We start from the raw sequence: 16,612 nt of genomic DNA, 5'->3' as shown, positions 1-16,612 counted from the left end.
AATTATTTGATCCCCTGCAGATTTTATAAGTTAGCCCACTTACAAAGAAATGAAGGGTCTATCATTTTTACCATAGGTGTATTTTAAATGATAGAAACAGAATATTAAACAAAAATCCAGAAAAAACACACGGTACAAAAGTTATAATCTGAGTTTCAGTTTAGTGAGTAAAATAAGTATTTGATCCCCTACCAACCCACAAAATTTCTGGCTCCCAGAGACTGGCTACAGTATGTGCTCATGCTGTACACAGATTAGTCCTGTTGATTTCAGAAGGTCCTTCTAACGGCAATTAGTTATGTGTATAAAAGACACCTGTCCACAGAATCTCTTTCTTTCATTCAAACCACCATCATGGGCAAGACCAAAGAGCTGTCAAAGGATGTCAGGGACACGATTGTAGACCTGCACAAGGCTGGTATGGAAGACCAGTAGCAAGAAGCTTGGTGAGAAGGAGACCGCTGTTGGAGCGATTATTCACAAATGGAAGAAATACAAAATAACCATCACTCGCCCTCGGTCTAGAGCTCCATGCAGGATTTTGCCTCATGGGGTAAGGATGATCATGAGAAAAGTGAAGGATTACCCCTGAACTACACGAGAGGAGCTTGTGAATGATCTCAAGGCAGTTGGGACCACAGTCACCAAGCAAACTATTGTTAACACAATACGCCATTGATTGAAATCCTGCAGCACCCGCAAGATCCCTCTCCTCAAGAAGACACATGTACCCGGCCTGTCTGAAGTTTGCCAATGAACATCTAAATAATTCAGAGAAGAATTGGTCAGATGAGACCACAATTGAGCATTTTTAGCATTATCTTGACTTACCCTATTTGGAGGAAGAAAAATTTTGACTATGAATCTAAGAAAACCATCCCTACAGTGTCTGCTAAAGGTACAGGCTGACTTTGCCACATTGAGGGGCCAATGGAAGGGGCCATGTATTGTAAAATCTTGGATGAGGACCTTCCCTCAGCCAGAACACTGAAGATGAGTCGCGGATGGCTCTTCCAGCATGACAATGATCCAAAACATACCGCCAACGCAACAAAAGAATGGCTCAAGAAGAAGCACGTTAAAGAGGAAGTAAACCCTCCTCTGACACTTTTACCTATAGGTAAGCCTATATTAAGGCTTACCTATAGGTACTGTAAATATCTCCTAAACATGTACCGTTTAGGAGATATTAACCTTACATGCAGCCAGTGACGACACTGGCGCATGCGCTCTGAAGGAACGGCCGCTGGTGCCGTTTCTTCAGAGCCCCGTGCTGTGACCGTCGGCTCCCGCGTGCATGCGCGGGAGTGATGTCACCGCAGCTCCGGCCAATCAGATGGCCGGATGCCACGATCCCGGAAGACGGGCGACTGGACATGTCGCCCGTCATACAGGTGAGCGGGCGGCACGGCGGGGGCTCGTTCTAAGGTAAGTATTTCATAATGAGCTAGTATGCGATGCATACTAGCTCATTATGAGTTTCTCTTTCAGGTTGCAGCAAAAAAAAAAAAAAAAAAGTTCCATGGGTTTACAACCTCTTTAAGGTCATGGAGTGGCCCAGCCAGTCTCCAGATCTTAATCCCATAGAAAATGTATGAAGGGAGCTGAAACTTTGAGTTGCCAAGTGACGGCCAAGAAACCTTAAGGATTTAGAGAAGATCTGTAAAGAAGAGTGGCCCAAAATCCCTCCTGGGATGTGTGCAAACCTGGTAACCAACTAAAAGAAACGTCTTACCTCTGTGTTTGCCAACAAGGGTTTCTCCACCAACTACTAAGTCAAGTTTTGATCAAATACTTATTTTACACACTGAACTGCAACCCAATTTATAACATTTGTATCATGTGTTTTTCTGGAATTTTGGTTGATATTCTGTCGCTATCATTTAAAATACACCTATGATAAAAATGATAAACCCTTTAATTCTTTGTAAGTGGGCAAACTTACAAAATCAAATCATGGCAGGGGATCAAATCATTATTTTCCCACTGTAAAGTTTTCTACCTGGTGAGGGTATGAAAGGTTTAAAGTGTAATTTTAATGTTATGGATAATCATGTCTTGGTTTTTGTATTGCTGTAGATCGCCAAGATCCTGAACTCTTACACTCCAATTGATGATTTTGAGAAACGCGTCACGCCTTCTTTTGTACGCAAAGTTCAGGTAAGACAGATTGTAAGGCATTATTCCCAGGGAAGGATCGTTATGCTTAGTAGGTACAGCTTATAAAACTTAAATAAAAAAAGAATAATACAAATCATATTGCTTTAAACAGTTATTACATTTTTCAGAAAATAAAATGTGTAAACATTGTTCACACACTGCTCACCGAAATGTCTGTCTTTGTTAGTAAGAAACACGCATATCATTTGCACCCGTTCTGCCCGGATCTTCCGTCCCTCCGGGAGACCCAAGCAACCAGCTGGAACGTCCGCCGCCTGGTCAGAGGCCCAAAAGAAGCCAGATTCGGCTTCGATCTGTTCTCCGATGAAGTAACCCAGAAGCGATGTCACAACGTCACTTCCGGTTTACTCGACTGCCAATGGCGCCGATTTAAAAAAAATGTTCCAAAATACAGATTTTGGCATTTTGAATACTTTTAAAGTGGTTGTAAACCAACTATTATAACTTGTACCTATGGGCGGCACAGTGGTGTAGTGGTTAGCACTTTCACCTAGCAGCCAGAGGGTCGGTGGTTTGAATCCCAACCAGGACGCTACCTGCCTGGAGGCGTGTTCTCCCTGTGCCTGTGTGGGTTTCCTCCAGGTAATGTAAGTTAGGGACCTTAGATTGTACGCTCCTTGAGGGCAGGGACTGATGTGAATGTGTAATGTATATGTAAAGCACTGCGTAAATTGACAGCGCTATATATGTACCTGAAATAATAATAATAATAGGTAAGCCTTTAATAAGGCTTACATATATGTACTGTAAATATCTCCTAAACTTGCACCGTTTAGGAGATATTTACATTGCATGCAGCTGATGACGTCATTGTCGCATGCGCTCTGAGGAAAAGGGCGCCCGTGCCGTTTCATCAGAGCCCTTTGCCGTGACGGGCGGCTCCCGCGCGCATGCGCGGTAGTTACGTCACGCAGCTCTGGCCAGTAATACAGCCGGAGTCCACAGACCTGGAAGGAAGACGGGCGAAGATGGATGCGGGCGGCAGGGGGGACAACGCGGGCTTCGTTTGCAGGTAAGTGTCACATAATGTGCTAGTATGCGATGTGTAAGTCGCTCCCGCAAATGTAAACGATCTTCAGATCACACATGTGAGGTATCGCTGCGATCGTCAGAGTAAGAGCAAGAGTTCTAGCAAAAGTTTTCCTCTGTAACTCTAAACTGGTAACCGTTAAAATTTTTTAAAACGTTGCCTATGTAGATTTTTAAGTACCGTAGTTTGTCGTCATTGCACAATTTTAAACAGTAACATTTTAGGTATCTATTTACTCGGCATGACATCATCTTTCACAATATACAAAAAATAGGGCTAACTTTACAGTTTTTTAAAATTTGGTAAAGTGTAATTAAAATTAAATGGCTTAGTAATTAAGGGATATTACAAGCCGGTACTTAAGTTGTTAAAACAGTTTATTCTCAAATCCTCTTCCCCTGCAGTTTAAAAAGAAAAAAAAAACAATAAATACAGTATCTCACAAAAGTAAGTGCACCCCTCACACTTTTTGTAAATATTTTATTATATTTTTGTTACAATGTAAAGTAGTGAGTGTACAGCTTGTATAACAGTGTAAATTTGCTGTCCCCTCAAAACAACTCAACACACAGCCAATAATGTCTAAACCGCTGGCAACAAAAGTGAGTACACCTCTTAGTGCAAATGTCCAAATTGGGCCCAATTAACCATTTTCCCTCCCCGGTGTCATGTGACTCATTAGTGTTACAAGGTCTTAGGTGTGAATGGGAAGCAGCTGTGTTATATTTGGTGTTATCGCTCTCACTCTCTCATACGGGTCACTGGAAGTTTAACATGGCACCTCATGGCAAAGAACTCTCTGAGGATCTGAAAAAAGTATTGTTGCTCTACATAAAGATGGCCTAGGCTATACGACGATTGCCAAGATCCTGAAACTGCCAGCATTGCTGCAGAGGTTGAAGGGGTGGGGGTCAGCCTGTCAGTGCTCAGACCATACGCAGCACACTGCATCAAATTGGTCTGCATTGCTGTCATCCCAGAAGGAAGCCTCTTCTAAAGATGATGCACAAGAAAGCCTGCAAACAGTTTGCTGAAGACAAGCAGACTAAAGACATGGATTAAAGGAACCATGTCTTGATGAGACCAAAATAAACATATTTGGTTCAGATGGTGTCAAGTGTGTGTTGCGGCAACCAGGTGAGGAGTACAAAGACAAGTGTGTCTTGCCTACAGTCAAGCATGGTGGTGGGAGTGTCATGGTCTGGGGCTGCATGAGTGCTGCCGCCACTGGGGAGGTACAGTTCATTGAGGGAACCATGAATGCCAACATGTACTGTGACATATTGAAGCAGAGCATGATCCCCTCCCTTCAGAGACTGGGCCGTAGGGCAGGATTCCAACATGATAACAACCCCAAACACACCTCCAAGACAACCACTGCCTTGCTAAAGAAGCTGAGGGTGAAGGTGATGGACTGGCCAAGCATGTCTCCAGACCTAAACCCTATTGAGCATCTGTGGGGCATCCTCAAATAGAAGGTGGAGGAGCGCAAGGTCTCTAACATCCACCAGCTCCATGACGTCATCATGGAGAAGTGGAAGAGGACTCCGGTGGCAACCTATGAAGCTCTGGTGAACTCCATGCCCAAGAGGGTTAAGGCAGTGCTGGAAAATAATGGTGGCCGCACAAAATATTGACACTTTGGGCCCAATTTGGACATTTTTATTTAGGGGTGTACTAACTTTTGTTGCCAGTGGTTTAGACATTAATGGCTGTGTGTTGAGTTATTTTGAGAGGACAGCACATTTACACTGTTATACAAGCTGTACACTCACTACTTTACATTGTAGCAAAGTGTCATTTCTTCAGTGTTGTCAATGAAAACATATAATAAAATATTAACAAAAATTTGAGGGGTGTCCTCACTTTTGTAAGATACTGTATATGTATATATATATATATATATATATATATATATATATATATATACTTTTTTCCCCAAGGGTCTTCCATCTATTCTGATGATGCCATGAGTCCTTCCTCCTGTACTGAACAGCTCTCATGTTTCAACATGTGACCACTATTCAGTGACCTCCCCCAGGGGACTGGTCCGTGACAGCTTAGGCCCAGCAGAAGTGAATTGAACGATGATGGCTGTCATTCAGCCAGGAAGAATAGCGGCATCAAGTAGCGGAAAAAGATTATTGTGGGGGACATCTCTTGATTAGAGATGGGCATTGTGGGAAATAAAAAAAAAAAAAGCTGAAAGTTTTAATAATGCTTTTTTCAGTTTAAATGAAAAAATGGAGTTCTACTTTGAGTTGACTTGCAGTAATTTTAAAGATTCCCCTATTAAATGTATTATCATAGTGCCTTGATAATTGTGTACATCAGAACATGCTAATTTGGCTTTTTTTGAACAATAAGCGACTTCTTGCTGTCTCTTGTCTTAATGAAGCAAACACTGGTTTAACTACTGGAGTGTGACATTTAAAGCAGCCTAAAACTGTCTTCTCAGTTCTGGGTAGTGGCCCACACTTTATTCATTGATGTGTTAAAATCAGTTAAGGTGAACAGGTGCAAGAATACCTAATCCAAGTAGATTATTTTAGGTATGTCTTCCATGTTCAGTATGAATAGGTAGAAGCTGTTTGTGTGATGCATCTATTTTTCAAAATTATTCTTGCTAAAATGAAGAAGTTATTATTGCAGATGCTACAATAAAAGCTTAGACCTTCAATGGTATCTGGAGCAGCACCTTCAGTAACAATCAGCATGTTCTAGAAAACTTGATTTCAGATAGGGGCTCAGATTTTACACAGCCCTCTGCTCATACTTGGCAAATAGTAGGCTGAGGGTGTTTAAGCAGTATTAAAACCCCAAACCAAAAATGTAATATATCGAAGCTTAGTAGTCCGTAGATGTGGTGGCTACATTTGTTATTTTCTAGGCTTTTTTTCCCCCCTCAGTTTTCACCTGGTGATCTAATCAGTAACACACTTCCTATATTAGAGTGCCCCCACTTTTTATGAAGGAGCACAGGGGCACCCTTGGACAGCATCATTTTCAGTCAGGGGGAGGGGAGGGGAGTGTTAGATATACTAGCAGAGTTAGATACACTTACAAATTGAAGCAAGACTCCAGCTCATACTGTAGGCAGCTAAAGCAACAGCTTTTTTTTCTTTTAAGATAAAGGTTTTAAATTAAAAAATAAAAGCTGGTCATTGTAAGCACCCCTCTCATTTGTAAATGGTTTGTCCCATTCCTCTAACTGCTACATTTGCAAGAGAGCTTGTTCTTTTGAAAAACAGAGTTACTGGTAGAATCACCAGGTGAAAATAAATCAATGAACACAAATGCAACCATTACATCTAAGAATTGGTTAGCTGACATATAAAAAATGTTTGCTTTTGGGTTTAAAACCAGTTTAAATGACTGTGCAACATCCTCTTTAACTAAGTTCAATGCATTAAAGTGAACATTCAACTTTTGTTGAAAAAGATCACAATAAACGTCTTCTTAGTTATCTCTCCCATCTCCACCACAAACAGCTTTTACGGTTTCCTCTCCTCACCCACAAACAGCCTTTACTCTGCTTCTCTTTACTGCAATAACTATTATCACCTCCCTCAAAGTTACAATCAATTCCCACTTGGCCCCCACCTCCATAACAATCATCTGTTGCTCTTCCTGCTGAACTGCCATTCCTTTCTCCTTACAGATTTGACCAGTACCCATTGTACTATTCTATCCCTGATCAATAATCAGCATCTAAACTTTCTACTCTAACACCACCAGTCCACTTCTCCTCTGTTATCCTGACCATGATCAGCTTCTTCTCTACCTCCACTCTTCAATCCCAGACCAACTCCTGCTCTGCATCCTCACCAAATGGTTCCAAGTGAGCATTTGCACCTAATGCTTTGTCCCCTCTCTCCATAGGCATCTTGCAGTCTACCTTCTCAGTCGTAAGTCTAGATCTTCCAGTGGTCCAGAATAGGCTTCTACTCAGACTCCTACAGTGCCTTGCGAAAGTATTCGCCCCCCTTGAACTTTTCGACCTTTTGCCACATTTCAGGCTTCAAACATAAAGATATAAAACTGTTTTTGTGAAGAATCAACAACAAGTGGGACACAATTATGAAGTGGAACGAAATTTATTGGATATTTCAAACTTTTTTAACAAATAAAAAACTGAAAAATTGGGCGTGCAAAATTATTCAGTCCCCTTAATACATAATACGTTGTAGCGCCACCTTTTGCTGCAATTACAGCTGTAAGTCGCTTGGGGTATGTCTCTATAAGTTTTGCACATCGAGAGACTGAAATTTTTTCCCATTCCTCCTTGCAAAACAGCTTGAGCTCAGTGAGGTTGGATGGAGAGCGTTTTGTGAACAGCAGTTTTCAGTTCTTTCCACAGATTTCCGATTGGATTCATGTCTGGACTTTGAATTGGCCATTCTAACACCTGGATATGTTTATTTGTGAACCATTCCATTGTAGATTTTGCTTTATTTTTTGAAACATTTTCTTGTTGGAAGACAAATCTCTGTCCCAGTCTCAGGTCTTTTGCAGGTTTTCTTCCAGAATGGTCCTGTATTTGGCTCCATCCATCTTCCCATCAATTTTAACAATCTTCCATGTCCCTGCTGAAGAAAAGCAGGCCCAAACCATAATGCTGCCACCACCATGTTTGACAGTGGGGATGGTGTGTTCAGGGTGATGAGCTGTGTTGCTTTTACGCCAAACATAACGTTTTGCATTGTTGCCAGAAAGTTTGATTTTGGTTTCATCTGACCAGAGCACCTTCTTCCACATGTTTGGTGTGTCTCCCAGGTGGCTTGTGGCAAACTTTAAACAACACTTTTAATGGATATCTTTAAGAAATGGCTTTCTTCTTGCCACTCTTCCATAAAGGCCAGATTTGTGCAGTATACGACTTATTGTTGTCCTATGGACAGAGTCTCCCACCTCAGCTGTAGATCTCTGCAGTTCATCCAGAGTGATCATGGGCCTCTTGGCTGCATCTCTGATCAGTCTTCTCCTTGTATGAGCTGAAAGTTTAGAGGGACGGCCAGGTCTTCTTAGATTTGCAATGGTCTGATACTCCTTCCATTTCAATATTATAGCTTACACAGTGCTCCTTGGGATGTTTAAAGCTTGGGAAATCTTTTTGTATCCAAATCCGGCTTTAAACTTCTCCACAACAGTATCTCGGACCTGCCTGGTATGTTCCTTGTTCTTCATGATGCTCTTTGCGCTTTAAACAGACCTCTGAGACTATCACAGTGCAGGTGCATTTATACGGAGACTTGATTACACACAGGGGGATTCTATTTATCATCATTAGTCATTTAGGTCAACATTGGATTATTCAAAAATCCTCACTGAACTTCTGGAGAGAGTTTTCTGCACTGAAAGTAAAGGGGCTGGATAATTTTGCACGCCCAATTTTTCAGTTTTTTATTTGTTAACAGAGTTTGAAATATCCAATAAATTTTGTTCCACTTCATGATTGTGTCCCACGTGTTGTTGATTCTTCACAAAAAATTACAGTTTTATATCTTTATGTTTGAAGCCTGAAATTTGGCAAAAGGTCTAAAAGTTCAAGGGGGCCGAATACTTTTGCAAGGCACTGTATATCCCCTTTTTCATGATCAGCTTCCTCTGCCTCTGCTCTTCCACAATCTAGTACAAATCTGTCTCTTCTACTGACTTCCAAAAATCAGCTGCCTCTTCTTTCATTTACCCCCTGCCATGATCAGTTTTCTTCTTGCTTCCTCTCCACTCTCATCCAACTCGTATTGGTTGAACTTGAGGGACTTGTGTCTTTTTTCAACCAGACTAACTATGTAACTTGTTCAAGATCAGCTATCACTCTGCCTCCTCTTATTCCACTCAGTCCAAAACCAGCAGTTGATCTGACTTTCTTTCCATCTCGCACGGTCTACAGTCAGCTCCCATGTGGCCTCTTTTCCCAACCCAATCGTTCTTTAACAGTTGACATAAGATTTACCACAACCAGCCAGAATCATTCCCTGCTTCCATTGTAACCACTGCCTGTGTCCACCACTATAATCAGTTCTGATCGCATACCACAGAGGGTCACTGGAGTCGGGGACACTGGGATCATGTAGAGGTGACAGGTGATCACTGGAGACACACTCTCTGAGTCACTAGGAGACACAGGGAATTTAGCATCAAGCATGGAGACACGTTGTTTGAAAGCTGAGCAACATGCACACTAGTCTTTTACAACAGCCCCTCTCTGTGATTTGGAACCGGCGTACACACAAAATTGAGAAAACCCAGCACTAGAGTTTGGAACAGGTGAATGCAAATTGTAATTTATATTTCTAAGATACATTTTCCCATTAAATATTTTCTCTAGAACAATTTTAAGGGCTTGTGTACACAGACATCAGATTCAGAATCAAGTCTTATGCAGAAAACATGTTTTTTGGTGCTTTCAGAAAAGACGTATTGCTATTGTGACACATATATTAATTATTCATACTGTAATACATTTTATAACACGTTTACTGTGGATTTGCATAGCTTTATCTGTAGAAATTAGAACAGGTCAATTGTAATACTGAAGGTAAACTGCTATTTTTGTGATACACAGTCTTGTACTATTCAGTAAGAGCAAGGGTCTCCAAACTTCATAATCAAAGGCCCAGTTTATTGTCCTTCAGACTTTAGGAGGGCCACACGGTTGCTAACGGGAGTGGAAATTTTCTTGGCATCAGTGGGAGAAAACATCACCACATTTGTTTTTAAGGGGAAGAATAGTGCCCCATTGTTAATGCCAATTGACTGAATAGTGTCTCGAATCATTGGGATGAATAGTGCCCTAATGGGTGGATAAAGGCAAGCAAAGGGTTGCATTCGGCCCCCGGGCCACAGTTTGGAGACCACTGTGTGAGAGCTTCTAGGATCGCTCCCTGCTTACTGAATTGTTATTTTCCAAAGAGGAGGCCAGAGGCCGATATGCTATAGGACATTGCATGGCTGAACCTGCATTATACAGTATTTTGCTGTACAGTGGGGATGTGTGCCAGGTGTTTTGCTTTAAAGAAAATATTAAGTTTACAAATGCCAATGGGATGCATAGCAAAGTACAAATTAACATTGCTCCATCCAACCCAGTTGCCAGGTTTTTTTAAAAAGTACATTTAAAGGAAAAGTAGAGCCACAGCTCTTTTGGCCCCTCTTCTCCTGTGGGTCACAGATAATCTTGCACTCCTGTAAGCCAGATTCAACCGACAGCGGGCTAAAGTCTAGTGATGGCTGACATCACTCAGCCAGTCCAGTCTCTGGAGAGAGCCTGACTTTAATGTCTGGATCCACCCAGATTCCTGACCAGCAGGTGGCTCAGCCTATCAGCACGCCGCTGAGAGCCTGGCTAGCCGCTCCCACTCCCTCCACAGCCCAGCGCTCCAGTGAGTGCTAGAGGGGCATAGCACTGAGCAGTGAACCGGTGACTGACAGCTACCGGCTGTCTGCTCACTGAAGACCGTGATCGGTGGTGTTTGCTCATTCAGTTCTTAGAGGCGACAGGGGACAGGAGCGATGCTGCATCCACCAAAGGTAAGTAGGTTTTTTTTTTTGTTTTTTTTTTTAATTTACACACTTCTCTTTTATTAAAATTAAAAGTGATGAAGTTAACATCATTTAGTGTGTCCATTTTCTCAACAATAACAAAACATTTGACATGGGTAATCTTTAGGTGGAATTACTGGTAGTACTAGTGACAGCTGTACATAGGACGTTGGAGAAAACAACTAGCTTCAATTATTGTCCCATTAGTTTATTAAAGCAGTCATGGTACAAGAAAAGCATATGGTCTGTTTTACAGTAATATACTTTTTCTCACTTGATTTACAATAAAGGAAACCTGAAACATAAAGTACCTATTCCTATGTAGAAATAATAAAGGAAAGAAATGGTGACACAGGCAATTATTTTATTTTTTTTCTTTATTTAAGTCTGCACTAAATATTTTAAGCACGGGCATTTCTAATTTCATGCAATTAAGAGAAGTTGTCCCTTTTTTTCATGGATTGTTCCAGAATACATAAAATGTTTTTCAGATCATTTATTTTTATACATTATTTATTGTTTGATCATGTGTGTGTAATTTCAATGTTCTGTTTATTATTTCAGTCCATGCTAAGCAATCGTGAAGATGGATCCCAGTTGATGCAGGACAGCAAATATCTCTTCCAAGTAACATTTCCATTTAGTCCGTCTCCCCATGCTCTGGAAATGATCCAAATTCCCAGCAGCCTCAAACTCGGCTTCCTAAAGAGGATCTAGAGCCTATAAAGACTGCACTTTCTCTATCTACAGATTCCAGGGACCCATGGAGGAGTTAATCTGTGGATGAACTGTTTACTGTTCTTTATTTGGGAGCATTTCATATTTATGGTGGGAAGCCCCCCAAAAATTTTATTTTTAATTGATCTTTTTAAAAAAAAAATTATATTTTTAAATGAAGGATTTTCTGAGAAGAAATTACAGCATTTCATACTGAAAAAATGTCATAACAGATATTTTACTAATCCCTGCACAATGGAAAAATTCCACATTACCTTGCATTACAGTGCAATGCATCAGCTGCTGGCCATTAGAGTTTACAATGTATATGTTTTATAAATGAACATGTTTTATGAGCTGAACATAAAGTGATACTTTTAAGTTTATGTGTCTATTCGTGTTTTGTTGTTCTTGTAGGCAAATCTTGTTAAAGAATATCTAAAATTCTGGGGAAAAAACTGTTTTCTACCCCTTATATTGATGTAGAGATAAAAATATACCAATTACACAGTGCTACAGATCACATTAAATATCATCTGTCATGAATCTTACTAGATAAAACTACTATTTATACTATTTATGATTTTAGAATTTTTACCAATCTGGTGTAATGCTTTGTATGTACAGTATTTAGTGTATTTTGGCGTTATTTATCTTTCTAATCAAAAGAAGACAGTTATGTAACTTTAATTTTTATTAACACGTGCTGTTGTTTTATAGTGCTAATTATCTATTACACAGTCATTGATATGTTTGATATGTTTCTTTATCATCTGTTGTGAAAAATGTTTTTGTTTTGTTTTTTGATTGAAGATTCTCCATCATTCCACATTAGACTCTTCTGTTTATTTAAAACAATTTCTGGCAGGATCATTTTTTTTTCTCTATTTTATGCTATACTATGTTGTCTATTCAAATTGGTCTCTTTAATGAAACCCTATTGCCAGACCATTTATTTAAATAAAAATCTTCCCATTTTATTGTAAGCACATTTAAAGCAGAACTTTAACTTTAACCCCAAGGGAGGTTTTGCTTTTCTGCCTCCTCCACCCCCCCCTTCAACTTTTGGACCTTTTTTTTGGCAGAAACAGGTACCTGACTTTGGCAAGTACCTGCTTTCACTTCCGCCTGGATCAATTAGGGGATCCGAGCAGAAATTCAGCCCCCCTGCTTCTGCCTGCAGCCTCTTGGGACACATCATCAGTTCCAGGAGGCTGCGGGACAATTCACAGGGAACAGCGCAGCCAACGCATGAGCAGTGGGGAACAGGCTGTGAAGCCACAAGGAGTCACAGCCAGCTTCCCACAGTTAGCATGGTAGCACTGAGGACAAGAAGACCAGTAAAGAACTGGCCAAGGGGGGCCAGCGCTGGATCCCTGGACAGGTAAGTGTCCTTTTATCCTTTTATTTAAAGTCAACATATGTGGCTTCTGACTTTTAATTTTTGTGAGGGGATGCTGAACAACCTCTTTAATATTGTTGCATGATATTTTCTTGGCCCTTTTGTGTAGATATCCAAAAACCCTGACACTGCTACTATGTGCTACCGTCTTTAATGTGATGCCAGAAGCCCAGGAGACTCATTGTTGACACTCAAATGACACATAATTATATTTCCCTTCGCTCCCTCTTCAGCAGCTATATCAAAACTTACATACGGAGGTGAAGGGAGGGGTGTAGGAGCTGGGCCAGTACAGAAAGTAATTAGACATGCCCCATTTTCTCAGTACCTTTACCAATAATTCAAGTGTCTTTTGGAAGAGTTAAAATGGATCTGGTGGGACCAGTAGTAAAGTCTGCCCAGGGCCATCAGCACATACTGTAATACTGGTATATGCCACACAGTATCCGAAAGCCATTCACTTGCGTAATACCTCAGCTAAGACCATTGCCAAAGAGCTTGTCCAGGTATTTAGTCGCGTGGGTATTCCAAAAGGGGTTTTAACGGATCAGGGCACACCATTTATAACTAGAGTCACTAAGGAATTGTGTAAGATGTTCAGGATCTCCCATCTCCATACCTCTGTCTACCACCCCCAAACTGATGGTGGTAGATGCTCACAAACATGTTAAAAAAAAGGTGGTGGAAAAAGATGGGAGAACTTGGGATTTTTTTCTATTGCCCTACCATGTTTGCTATATGGGAGGTACCTCAGGCATCTACAGGTAACTCACCTTTTTAACTGCTGTAAGGTAGACATCCCAGTGGATTACTAGATGTCGAAAAAGAAGAATGGGAGGGAGAGACAACGCTCTATTGAAGCATCATTGAGCATATCTCAATGATGCAAGATAGAATACTGCTTGTACAGGAACATATGGAGCAAGCCCAGGAGAGGTAATAAGGTGATACTGGGCCTTATTACACTAGGCCTACACACAGAGGTTGGTAAGGTAGCTTGGTGCTAAATATTTACTTTTTTGTAGAGAGATAGGAATTAATTTTCCATTTTGTGCTATGCAGCCATAAAACAGCCATGTCCAAGCTTAGAGGATTGTGGTGCGTCTCAGAGGTCAGTCAATGTGAGCAAGAATGGGAAGTTTTTCTGCCTGTATCCATCCATGGCTAGTCACAGTTGCAGACATTAGTGGATTGCTGTTCATTAAAGTTAAACTCCTGACAGCTTTTTTTTTTTAGTGGGGAAAGGTTAAAAATGTTTGCGGTCTGTGAGCCTGTTCTCAGTAATGTGGGGGATCTCTATGGGGTCATAGCAGATGGACACCCGGCGGGGGATCAGATATCCTGACTGGTTGTCATATGACTGGGGGGCGTGCAGATCGGTGATCGGTGGTGCCGCTCTGACACACAGCATCTGCGATCTCGGTAAAGAGCCTGTGACATAGGCTCTTTATCACGTGATCAGCTGTGACTGATCACAGCGGTAACCAGCTTTCCTCAGCTGAAGAGGCGCAAGCAGAGGAAAGTCGATCAGCGGCTCTCCTGACAGGGAAGGGGGGGGTCTGATAATCAATGCACTGATTATCAGCACAGCTCCCATCACAGGTGCCCACAACAGATGCCAATCAGTGCAAATAAAAATGCCAATCAGTGCCCATCACAAATGCCAATCAGTGCCCATCACAAATGCCAATCAGTCCCCATCAGTAATGCCTGCCAGTGCCCATCAGTACCGCCTGTCAGTGCCTCCTAATCAGTGCTGCCTATAAATGCCCATCAGTGCCACCTATCAGTGCTGCATATTAGTGCCTCCTCATCAGTGCCACCTCATCCGTGCTCGCCAGTGAAGAAGAAAACATACTCATTTACAAAATTTATTAGCAGAAACAAAGAAAACATTTTTTTTTTTATTTTGGTCTTTTTTAATTTGTTTAGCAAAAAATAAAAAACCCATTGGTTATCAAATACCAGAAAAAGAAAGCTCTATTTGTAGGGAAAAAAATGGTAAAATTTGCATATGTGTACAGTGTAGTATGACTGCGCAATTGTCATTCAAAGTTTGACAGCGTTGAAAATTGGTCTCGGCAGGAACGGGGTGAAAATGCCCTGTATTGAAGTGGTTAAAGATAAGATCCTCTTTATGCTGTTTTTAAACTGCTGTGAATATTTTTGTTGTTCATTGCTTGTGGTCAAATCTCTGGCCTGCTGCCTATACCTAAATATAACAGAACTCCTCTGTGACTTTATACCAATCATCTCAATCTGGCTCAATACTGAATATGATTTCGGAAAAACTGGTACTTTCCTTTCTGACTTATGATTTATAATTATCCGTGGGTTATACAAAGGGACATCAACTGCATATGGAAGAAAGATGGGAAGTGATTCATTTTGTCAACAGTGGATAAAGCGGTAGTAAACCGCAAAAAAAATATATATATATTCTCCCTGCATCGAAAATTAGCACATTATGAAAGATTTACCTTAAAACTAAGCCATCCAGTGGCATGCTGTCACTTCTGCCAGGGCTAGCATCTTCACCCGGTCTTCCTTCCAGGTTTGTAGGCTCTGCCCGTCAAATGGGAGTCACAGCCACGGCACAGCTCTCTTAATGGGTGGCATGCTGTCCAATCAGAGCGCAGTGCAGATGTGCCAGTGACATCACCTGCTGTTATTAAGAGAGAGATAAGTCTTTTTATGGGCTTGCCTATAGGCTCTCTCTTTCAGCATTTTTAAATAAATTGGAATGAATAAACATGTATAATCCAGCTCATAGCCATTTCAATCCAGATGTGGTCTCCTGAGATTTTTTATTCTGTCCAGGTCATCCCTAGAAGTCAGAATTAGTATTTGTTGGTAACATGTAAATGGAGAAGGTAAAGCCAAGTATCTGTGAAAACCCTTGTCTATATTCTCTCTTGAGAAGAGGAGATTAAGGGGGATATGATCAACATGTATAAATACTTAAGGGGTCCATATAGTGAATTTGGGGTTGAGTTGTTCACTTTAAGGTCAACACAGAGGACAAGGGGGCACTCTTTACGTCTAGAGGAAAACCGATTTCGTCTCCAAATACGGAAAGGTTTCTTCAGCGTAAGGGTCCTTTCACACGACCGCTCCGATCAGAACCACCTGTCAGTTTTTAGGTGGACCTGATCGGATCCTCCATGCATCCCTATGGGGCAGAGGATGTCAGCGGAGACATCTCCGCTGACACCTGCTGCCATCCGCATCCGATCCTGTCCATGAAATCTGGACGGATGGAAACCCTATTTTCCATCCGTCCAGCGGTTTGGATCGGATGAGAGCGGACAGGCGGTCCGCTCTGATCTGATTCCCCCATAGAGATGCATGGGGCTCTGGCGGCAACCAGGTGAGGAGTGCAAAGACAAGTGTGTCTTACCTACAGTCAAGCATGGTGGTGGGAATGTCATGGTCTGGGGCTGCATGAGTGCTGCCGATACTGGGGAGCTACAGTTCATTGAGGGAACCAAGAATGCCATCATGTACTGTGACATACTGAAGCAGAGCATGATCCCCTCCCTTTGGAGACCTAGCCGCAGGGCAGTATTCTAACATGATAACGACCCCAAACACACCTCCACGACAACCACTGCCTTGCTAAAGAATCTGAGGGTAAAGGTGATGGATTGGCCAAGCATGTCTCCAGACCTAAACCCTATTAAGCATCTGTAGGGCATCCTCAAACAGAAGGTGGAGAAGCGCAAGGTCTCTAACAT

General features: G+C 41.5%; 1 protein-coding gene across 2 annotated transcripts in view; it reads left to right on the top strand.

Annotated features, from left to right (window-relative positions):
- MYO5C (myosin VC) overlaps window positions 1-11,579 on the top strand; it is a 231,607-nt gene extending 220,028 nt beyond the window's left edge. For both annotated transcript variants that reach the window (XM_082256678.1, XM_082256677.1), the window contains exons 40-41: window positions 2,080-2,160; window positions 11,321-11,579. In XM_082256678.1, coding sequence (XP_082112804.1) covers window positions 2,080-2,160; window positions 11,321-11,473 — 234 coding nt within the window. In that variant the 3' untranslated portion in view covers window positions 11,474-11,579. The remainder of the gene's footprint in view (window positions 1-2,079; window positions 2,161-11,320) is intronic.
- Window positions 11,580-16,612: the final 5,033 nt, after the last annotated feature.

This window comes from Pelophylax lessonae, assembly GCF_965119305.1.
Source record: "Pelophylax lessonae genome assembly, chromosome: 4".
NCBI classification, from domain to species: Eukaryota; Metazoa; Chordata; class Amphibia; order Anura; family Ranidae; genus Pelophylax; species Pelophylax lessonae.
Note: the sequence above shows the minus strand (reverse complement) of the source record. Positions and strands in the feature narration are given on the sequence as shown.